We start from the raw sequence: 10,822 nt of genomic DNA on the forward strand, positions 1-10,822 counted from the left end.
TAAAAACCTGACAAGTTTGAATTTCGTTTGCTTTAAAAGGTCAGAAATCACATTTTATGAAAACTGATGTAGGATTTTGAAATCGATACCATAGGTGTATCTATTTTTCAGTATACTAAAAAAAATATGTAATTTTTTTTTTTACAGTTATTGCAGCTTGCCCGATGAGCCTTTAATGGATGTGTTTATTGAGATTCTGAACGTGTACAAGACTGTGAGTCAACTGCTTTCAGAAAGTTCTTTGTTTTTATTGCAGTAACTGTACTGATATTCCCAAATCTTGCCCCTGACATATGCCCTGCTTACAAAATATATTTTCTCTTTTCTGCACCATTGTGTGGGAAACTCCTAGTAAATCATCGATTTCTGGAATACTCAGGCCGGCACTAAAAAGCATCACCTTTCTGATGCTCAGTGTAAACTTCTGGAGGTCATTTTTACCATATCTGCACACCTAAATGCACTGAGTTGTTGCCATGTGATTCACTGATTAGATATCTGCGTTAGAGAGCCCTTGAACAGGTGAACCAATAAAGTGGCTGAATATATTACTCTGATGAAAGCAGCAAATATGAAAAGAAAGACATCAAATGTCCTTTCTTTTATTTTTCGTTCTATTAAGCAGAAATCTATTAGCAGGGTTTCTTTGTGTCACTTAAAGGAGCGAGACTGAGATATGGCTCATTTTCTCAGTGACGTCTTTTATGCAGGTCTGTCAGTTACCTCATGAAGTCCTCCACTGCTTCAGCAGTTGATCTTAGTTGTTCAACAGTGCCACCTGCTGGAAAACATGGCTCATTACAACAACTGCAGCGCCTCCCTCTCTGGGGTTCAGCTCGTTATCTTGCCATAATGTGCTGGAACTACAGGCTGAAGCTGATTAAAGGTCAGCTCCTCCAGCACTTGTTAACACCACTAGCACTGGTAAAGCATACAAAAACAGGAAAACCTCAGAGATTGAAGCTGCCCTTAGACTAAACTAAATCATCATATAATCCACGTCAGAGTCTATATACTATGATATCACATCATGAAATTTTTAAAATAGAGACATTCACTTAATTTTAATATTTTCCTTGTCTTTATAGTTCGAGAAGATCATATTTTTATAACTCTTTTTGAACTGTTTTATGTTTGGACATTGCTTTAATTCCATATTCAAACTGTTCCACAGTTTCACCCCATGAACAGAAACACAAAAGCCTTTTCTTGTAGTTCGTACCTTCCCTGTTTTGAAGTTACAAAACCCCCTTAAATTATAACTTCCTTCTTTCATAAAAAACATACTCTGAATATTACCTGGCAGTTCTTTATTTTTTGCTTTGAATAGAATTTGTGCTGTTTGGAATTTCACTAAATCGGCAATTTTCAGTATTTCAGACTGCAAAAATAGTGAGTTTGTATGTTCCCTATAACCTACATTGTGGATGATTCGAATTGCTTTTTTTGAAGAGTAAAAAGTGAATGTAATGTCGTTATATAGTTATTGCCCCAGACCTCTGCACAATAGCTTAAGTATGGTGAAACCAGTGAACAGTAGAGAATATGAAGTGATGTTCTGTCGAATACCTGCTTTGCCTTGTTTAGTATTGCATCGCTACGTGATACTTTGGAATGAATATATCTTACGTGAGCTCTCCAGTTAAGTTTTTCATCTATTATTACCCCCAGAAATTTATTTTCACTGACTCTTTCAATATCAACACCATTTATTTGAAACTTAGCATTTGTATTTAAACTACTGTTTCCAAATAACATAAGTTTAGATTTATTCAAATTTAATGATAATTTGTTTTTATCAAGCCAGAACTTCACTTTACTTATTTCATTAGTCATATCCTCCAATAAATTCTGCAGATCATCACCAGAGAAAAAAAAGTTTGTATCGTCAGCAAAGAGTACCATTTTTAATACTTTAACGACATCTGTAAAGTGTCCAATGTATAAGTTGAAGAATTTTGGACCCAAAACTGATTTTTGGGGTACACCACAAGCAATGTCCATACATAAGGAGCAACCACCATTTAATTTCACAAACTACATCATGATATATTAATAAGAAAACCGGAACGTTATAGTGTCAGAGGGGTAGTTTTATTGGGTCCGGAGTTATTTAATAGACAGGAAGCATAGCGTCAAATGCCTTTGTCAAGTCTATGAATAACCCAGCCACATATTGCTTTTTGTCTATGGAATTTGTGATGTATTCTATTGAATCTAATAGTGCCAATAATGTTGATCTGCTTGATCTGAATCCGTACTGACTCTCAGTGAGTAGTTTATGATTATCTATAAATTTTTCCAGTCGGTTGTTAACAGTGTTGGGTAAGTTACTTTAAATTAGTAACTTAGTTACATTACTAGTTACTTCTCTAAAAAAGTAACTCAGTTACTTCAAGTTACTCGTTACTTTCAAAGTAACTAGTTACTAGGGAAAGTAACTTTGGTTTTACTCAGAATTCTCTTGTTAATGTGTTGCTTCCGTAACTGGATACCCAGCAAGACTGCCAGTCTTCTAGCTTGCTTACTTGCCACAATTGCATTGTGCCACCTACCCTACCAATAGAAAGGAAAAAATAATGTGCACATTTCCACGAGAGAAATCCCACGCCTGCACCGTCGTTGACTGCCGCCATGATTCTAGCCTGCTTTTTACATCCAACACAAAAACTGCAGTCGTGGTGCTTTTGATTGTACTCAGAACTTGGAAATTCTGCCTTCTGAATAGGAAGATGTAGGTAACACCAGACTGCAGATGAGCTGCATACAGGGCTGGACTGGGACAAAAAAATCGTCCCAGGCATTTTGACTAGAGACTGGCCCACCATTATAGGAAAAATCATAAAGCCTTTGAATGAAAACAAACACTGTTGTGACAGTGATGTACACTGTTCTGATGGTATATATGTATTAATCTATCAATCGTTTGTTGTAAGACTCAGATAATTATTTTTTTAAAAGCTAGACATTTTAAATGAGAATAATAAAGAAAAGTATTTCCTTGTCCCCCCCTTTCCCTGTTAATGCCCTACCTGGCCCCCTGGCAACACTTTGCTAGACCCGCCCCTGCACAGTTACCAGCTGTCAGCTACTTAGAAAAGGATGCTGCTGTTATTTGTCTCTCAGAAACGGTTCATAACTTCAACTCATCCGTGTCACCTAAAAGGTAAACCTGTTTCTCCATCACCTGTTCAGCTCTGATGATTCAGTAAGGACATCTCCTGGTTTCATCTGCATGTTTCCCTCTCACCAGATAACCAAACCGATATCATGACCAGCAGCTTTACAGCTGTGGCTCCAGCAAACATCAGCTGATACTAGAAATTAATATTAAATAAATTCTAACAACAGCTGATCAAGCTTAAACGTGCTGCTGTTGTTTAACGCGACATCCGCTGGTTTCCTCTTTCTGGCGCAAAGTGGGCGATAAATAAACAAGAGAGAAAAGCCGATCAGCTGATCATTGATCAGTTTCATGATTGAAGTAGAAACAGGAGAGGAGAGAATGAGAGAAGAAGAGGCAGCTGTGCAGCTTCAGCTTTGTGTCTTTTCATTGTAGCTGAAGTCCGGGACAAACTGTGTTCCTTTTCACCTCAGTACGAAAACGCGTAATATTTTCTCTGAATACCAGACGATTCTGTTTTTACGGACGGTTGGCAACTCTAATAATTAACCGTATGAACAAAATAAAGTTCAACATCAGTAACATAGCACCCACCCAGCTGTATAGAAAACTCCGTCATGCTAGCTAGTACGCAGTACGAAAATGTCAGCATACCGAAAATAAACTCCACCTAAACTTGGTTTATATCTGACTCCGATAGACTGCAGGTCATAACTTCTTACCTGAAGTTCAGTTCACCTGACACGCGAACCGGCGGCCGCTTCGGGTCTCTCCTCTTGCCTCCCTTTTCCTTCATCCACCTGCTGGCCTCCACCACTTGCTAATGTTATTGAATCTGTGGAAGCTCCGCGATATCCACCACACGAAGTAACGAGTAACGAGGCTATCTAAATCCCAGTAACGAGTAACGCGTTCCTGGTTTTGGCATAATAACTAGTTACCGTGCTCGTTACCACAATAATAACGTAGTTACTGTAACGCGTTACTTAATAACGCGTTAGTCCCAACACTGGTTGTTAAACAGTTTTTCAATATTTTTTGAGAATTGAGGTAGTAAAGAGACAGGCCTGTAGTTTGTGAATTGGTGTTTGTTGCCAGATTTGTATAGAGCAGGGGTGCCCAATCCTAGTCCTCGAGAGCTACTGTCCTGCAGCTTTTAGATGCATCCCTACTCCAACACAGCTGAATCAAATGGTTTGATGACCTCTTCAGCATGCCATCAAGTTTGGCAAAGGCCTGATAACAAGACATTCATTTGATTCAGGTGTGTTGGAACAAGGATGAATCTAAAAGCTGCAGGACGGTAGCTCTCGAGGACTAGGATTGGGCACCCCTGGTATAGAGGTATAACTTTTGCTATTTTCATTCTGTCTGGAAATTGACCAGTTCGAAATGATAAATTACAGATGTATGTAAACGGTTTTATAATAGCCTCAATGACTCTTTTAACCACTATCATATCAGTATCATTACAATCCAAAGATTTCTGATTTTTACATTTTTTGACCATTTCAAAAACTTCATTTTCATCAATGGCTGTGAGAAACATAGAATATGGATTTCTGTCTATCAGTGTATCCGGTTTTTCCTGTGCTTCCCCAGGATCAGTGATTGTTCTTGCTAAATTTGGTCCAGCAGTTACAAAGAATTCATTGAGACCATTTGCCACAACATCCATATTGTATTCTTCATGGTCATTACAAATGAAATACTTAGGATAGTTCTTTTGTCCAGCCCCACATTTTATAACACTGTTCAGTATTTCCCGTAATCTTTTAATATTATTTCTATTTATATGTAATTGCTTCATATAGTATTCCTTTTTACTATATCTAAGTATATTAGTTAACCTATTTTTATATCTTTTGTATCTGATTTCTGCATCTTTAGTTCTCTTTCTTAAGAAATCTCTGTATAGAGCATTTTTCTTTATACATGCATTTTGCAGACCTTTTGTTGTCCATGGACAGTCCATATATTTATGTTTCCTACTATATGGACAGTTGGTATTGTACAATAATGTAAATATTCTAAGGAATTCATTATACACACTATTAACGTCATGTTCCTGATATACTTCACCCCAGTTCTGTTTCAATAAATCTTTTTTAAATGCATTCATTCTTTCTTCTGCTCTTACTCGTCTGTACTCTTTTTTACTGTCCATTTTATTGATCTTGTAATTTGTATCATAGATTGTAAAAACTGGAAGATGGTCACTTATGTCGTTAATCAGGAGTCCACTTACAGTCTTATTTTCAATGTCATTTGTAAAAATGTTGTCTATGAGAGTTGCACAATGTGATGTGATCCTGGTAGGTCTAGTAATTTTAGGGAATAGGTTCATACAGTACATTGTGTTTATAAATTCGTCAGTGGTTTTATGTTTATTTGGGTTTAGCAAATCAATATTGAGCTCTCCACAAATGAGAACTTTTTTGTGAGCTATTTCAATAAATGTTTCTTCTATCCAGTCTTTAAATGTCCCAATACTACCTGGAGCTCTGTATATACAGCTAATGGTTACATTTTTACTTTTTTCTTTACAAATTTCAACTATAATACATTCCAGTACATTATCAGTCACCATCGTCATCTTATCCACCATATTAAATTTCAAGGATTTGTCCACATACAAGGCCACTCCTCCTCCTCCAGTACTTTAGCTGTCAGTGGTCTTTCATGCCAAGTAACTAGCATGGCAAAATCAGTAAATCTATGTGGTAGTTTAATTTTGCTTGGTCATCTTAATGTTGGGCTCCTCCATTTGCATTAGGATCTTTCATATGAAGTGCTCCAGTAAACAGTTATCATATATGGCTTTCAGTCAGTAATCAAGGTGGTTGTTAAGAAATATTATCATTAATGTTCATGATACGTACCAGAATGAGGTTTAGTATAAAATGTTAGCAGGGCTGAGACTAGCTTCTTTACCACCTGTTAGAAGATGTGGCCTCAAATCCTCCTCAAACACTAATGTGAAGAAAAAAGAGGAAAGGTGAAAAGGGAAGGAAAGATTATTCTGAATACCAAATGACTGTTTTTCGTAATAGAAGCATACTTATTTTTGAGTTCGGATGTGGTTTGACATTTTGTGTGTTTGTTTGCAGATTGTAGTCATTTTCTTGCAAAGAAAGAAAGAGATACAAGGTTTTGAGTCAGGGGAAGTCCAAAAGTCAGAAGATAGAAGTTGCCTCACACCTCTGTGAAAATGGTGAGAGGGGCTAAAAAATATGTCCCATGATGCTCTTTGTCAGTATATCAGATGGAATCAAATCAGCAGTTGCGAGCAGATCAGTCGCAGGTCAACCAGCAGGTAAGTCACTGACTGAAGTCGTTGACTGTTTTCTTAGTCTGTGTAAGTGGAAGCACAGAGGACAAAATGAGGCAGGATGTGAAACATCTTCTGTTTTATCGCCTGTTTATAGGACTGCTTATTCTTGTTGCATTCGTTTATATGTATTTCTATATGTGTTTGTGTGTGACTGCATGCACAAAAAAAGAGTGAAGAATCAGAGTGATGTCTGTATCTTATCAGCCCCATGATTTTTTACTTTATTCATGTATACTTATCTGTGCAGGAGAATCAAGAAGCAGTCAGTACTGAAGTGAGTACAATCCTTCAACACTTTGAGTGACTAAACTTTGGAAACAAACCATCCCAGCGGTCTCTAAGGAAGAAAACTGACTACTTGAAGTATGGAGAGAAATAAGAAAACCCTTTCCTTGTTTATTCTGCTGCTACTGCTACTGGTCTGCAAAAATGAGGCGTGTCCCCGCCTTCCAAAGAGTTAGTCGTCTTCTTTCCCCCCCCCCCCCTCTTGATTTATATTATATATCTAACTTTAAAATCTGTTTTTCGACATTTACTCATTTTCATTCCATCTCTCCTGTTTTAATTCTCACAGATCTCACTTGCTACAGTGACTACAATAAAATCATCACATGTTTGTGGAAAAGCAAATACGTGTCTGATGACACTGCATGCACGATAGATGCTCAATACAAATCTCGACACCTGTAAGGACCTCAGTCACAAAGAGAAATCCTCAACACATAATACTCACATTACATAAATCACACCTGTCATCATGCACCAAAAAAAGATTAATACTGTTTTTCTCACTTCTTACAGCGCTTCCTGTGACCTAAAGCCTGTTGATGTCTCCAGACCAACCCTAAAGAAGTGCTCCCTGATCTTTGAAATTGAATACACTGTGAGTGTGTGAAAAAAATCTAATTGTTTTCAAGCCCCAGATATACAATCATATATCCTATATCTCAGTTTGTAGTCTAAGTAGTGATCGATGTTGGATTAATTTTAAAAACTGGTTAGCCAAATTATCAAGCACATATACCGCAGTTAATGAAAGAGAGAGAGGGGTCAGTGAGCAGGGATCTTTAAAAATTGTTTTTTTGCCAGAATCATGCTCTTTTACTTTTCCATGTTCTGTATTTGAAGTGAAGTTTAAGGTAATTGTAGCTTTTGTCCTGCTTCTTTTTAATGGCAAGAAAGTGAAATTGCAATGAAATCTGAAAATATAGAAAAAACCTTTTAAGTGAATCTATTAATTCTCGTTTTCTGCTTCTGATATTTTAATTTCTATTTTACTAGACTTTTGCCTGTTGAACAGTTTAAGCTGCACCGCTTTACTCTTGTACTGAGCGGTGATACATGTACTCATTATCTGTCTTAAAGAAGCTTCATCTCTTCTCTCTTTATGGCTGCTCTGTTTATACCTACTCTGATGTCTGATTGGCTATTTGTGACTCCAATCTTTGACTTTAAATCAAATTTGAAATTTGACAAACATTTTTTTTTCTTGTTTCTGTCTTTCCATGAGTTGTCCCTTAATCTGAACTGCAACCAAATGAAGAGTGTAATTACTTCCTTCAAGCCATCCTGTCATAGTGAGTGTAATCTACAGTATAATATACTGGCTCTTTGTGATTTACAATGCGAGCTATTCATGGTGACCTAAAACAACTGTGTGTGTGATCTTGCAGTAAAGGTGAATCCTCCTGCGGAGCCAAAAGTCAACTTCACCTCTGTTTCCTGGTTGTCCCAAGTCCCCAAACATGAAAGGATCAGTTCATACAGAAGTGAAGTGCAGTGGAAGAAGCAGGATCAGTCATGGAGTGTAAGTTTAGATTTTGTGACACAATGTGAACAAGTTTAAGGGTAAAGTAATCTTAAAAGTGCACATTTAAATGACAACCCTGTGGCTGTGTGAATCCAAGCAAGATTCATTCTCAACCCCGCGCTGCTTTCTGTGTGTCAGGATCGCGCTGTGCACAAAAAACGTGGCATTCAATGTGGACAGGAGTGCAAGGCAGAGCTGGAGCCAGATTTGCTGATACGAGGCGAGAGGTACGAGGCACGCGTTCGTGTGCGGTCTATTTTTCAGCACCGCAAGGGAGCCTGGAGTGACTGGAGCCCCACTGCATCATGGGAGTCACCAGCTGGAAGAATAGAAAAAAGGCACCATGTGGAATTGCTATAAATTTTCACAGCACACATTGCAACCTGTACCCACATATTTGAAATCACAGATGTACGGGATGTATGTAAAACTTAGGTTTTTGGTAGCACTTAATAATAATGTCCAATGTTAAGAATTATTAATGTTTTAGTAAGGTATTAGCAAGTGTTTAATTCATACTAACAGTGAGTTACTATCAGTGATAGCTGTACATGGTGTAGCAGTAACAGATGTATAAATATATCTGTATTTAAAAATGACATACTGAGGAGGAGTAATTGTATATAAAACATGAATTACATACTGTTAGGTTCATTTTTGAGAGAGAGAAGACAAACATGCTCAAAGTGCATTGTTTTAAATTTATTAAGCATTTGAAGGCTCAAGTTAAAAAAACGGCTGCCGTGTCTCTTTGCTCACTCAGGAGAGCCAAACGAACAAAGAGCACCACACCCAAGTAGTCTAGACTTTTATGGCGGGTCACAGAAACAGAATGTCAACATGACTGATGGAATCAGTTGAGGGTGGCCTTTGGTCTGATACTTTCGCACGTTTCTTCTTCTGCACCTCTCTGGATATCAGCCTTATATGGAGATGACCCTTTTGCAGGCAACACTCCCATTACCATGGCAACCACCTGTCGTTCTCCAGTCTGGCCTATAGAGTTAAAGAAGGGGGTTGTCTTGTAGCTATCACAACCTCCATCCACATTCCTGTGAAGGGTCTTCCCCGTTTATGTCTGCCAGCATCAGAGTGAATCCAGACTATTCTACAACACATCGTGTGCAGTAAAGGATAAACAAATGTGTGTTGCTAATCATCAAGTATTAGCGTTAAAGATAAAAATTAATCCCAACAACACTTGTTATTACCTCAATAATGTTTAAAAGTGTGATATTATTATAAAGTTCTACCAAGTTTTTTAACTGTGACATTGTTTTTTTTGCGAGGGGGATTTGTTCTCCACCACAGTATGTTCATAATAAAAGAATCAAAGGATGATAAAAGAATGAACTTCCTGCTGCCCTGCGTCTGGCCTTCTCTGACCTACCTCTTTTTCCATCAAACATGTCAAACATGGGCTGTCCACCACAGCTGTAGCTGCTTATGCCATGGTTGCTAGGTAACAGAAACTTTTAGTAGAAATTAGTAATAAACCCTATACAGTAACCTAGTAATAACAGTAATAACCCTATACATATCTCAGTGGATATGGGCCGAGTCAGTTTGCCACAGAATCTTTTGTCACCTACAAATAGACATAAATTCATATTAACTACTTACATTCAGGGTCCAGCCAGAACCTCATAAATCAGAAACAGAAATTAACCACAAATAGTTCTGCATTCACTTCAGGGCAGTGATTTATATAGAAATATAACCATAATACAACCAGTTCAGTTGAGTCCTGTGTTCCAAGGAAATATTTTTCAGGTAAGTTGACTCATCAGTGCAGACTGTTGCTCCAAACTGACTCTCTGCCTTTATAAATTAGAGGGCAGTTATTTACAACCCTTTCCCAACCTGCCAGAGAGTGTAAGTCAGCCTGCTTTGAGACAGGTGACCTCTCCAATCTCTAAAGTAGTTGCCTACAGTTGAGAGTGTTGGAGCTCAACCTCTGGGCAACCAGCTGGTCACAGGAACTAATTGCAATCGGTCACCAAATGCGAAACGGTTCACACAAATCACTGGATATCAAGGTTATTTCCTGGTTGCATGGAGGTTGCTGTCCTATTAAGTGACTGAACCATGAAGTGAACTAACTTTCTGTTTTGGAGGGGGGGGCTGTCTAGCTCCTCAAATTTCCTTTTTTGTCTGACATATAACTTTTTTTCTTTTAATTTGGAAAGTTTAGACCTATTTAAATGTTGACTCCAGTGTTGATCTTTGTAGAAATGTAATTTCATGTATGTAAAATGTAGCTAAAATAATTATATGTGGTTTATTAAAGATTTTTTCAGTTGGTTGGTTGTTTGCTTTTCAAGAGGTTAAAGATTAAAGCCAAATGATTAATAGCAGTGATCCAAATCATTAGACCCATATTTCAAAGATCTTTTTTTTAATATTTTATCTTAATAATTTGTAGTGCTTTTCCTTACAGTTAGTGCAGTTTTAACAATGTGAGACTGTAGATTTGACAGAAGTAGGGCTGACTGCTTACAGGTCTTCATTTGATGGCACTTTTGTTCATTTAATTTGAGTTGGATGACCACTG

General features: G+C 37.6%; 1 protein-coding gene across 4 annotated transcripts; it reads left to right on the forward strand.

Annotated features, from left to right (window-relative positions):
* The first annotated feature begins 4,407 nt into the window (after positions 1 to 4,407).
* Positions 4,408 to 9,621, forward strand: LOC120443271 (interleukin-2 receptor subunit beta-like). 4 transcript variants are annotated; one of them, XM_039621556.1, is made up of 8 exons: positions 4,408 to 4,468; positions 6,235 to 6,440; positions 6,706 to 6,914; positions 7,033 to 7,144; positions 7,260 to 7,341; positions 7,957 to 8,035; positions 8,132 to 8,265; positions 8,407 to 9,621. In XM_039621556.1, the coding sequence occupies exons 3-8, from the start codon at positions 6,824 to 6,826 to the stop codon at positions 8,626 to 8,628; spliced, it is 720 nt and encodes a 239-aa protein (XP_039477490.1). In that variant the 5' UTR covers positions 4,408 to 4,468; positions 6,235 to 6,440; positions 6,706 to 6,823; the 3' UTR covers positions 8,629 to 9,621. The 4 variants fall into 4 exon arrangements, with proteins under 4 accessions (XP_039477490.1, XP_039477492.1, XP_039477493.1 ...); XM_039621558.1 differs by having other exon boundaries at positions 7,969 to 8,035; XM_039621559.1 differs by having other exon boundaries at positions 7,972 to 8,035.
* Positions 9,622 to 10,822: the final 1,201 nt, after the last annotated feature.

This window comes from Oreochromis aureus, linkage group 13 (assembly GCF_013358895.1).
Source record: "Oreochromis aureus strain Israel breed Guangdong linkage group 13, ZZ_aureus, whole genome shotgun sequence".
Lineage (NCBI taxonomy): Eukaryota > Metazoa > Chordata > Actinopteri > Cichliformes > Cichlidae > Oreochromis > Oreochromis aureus.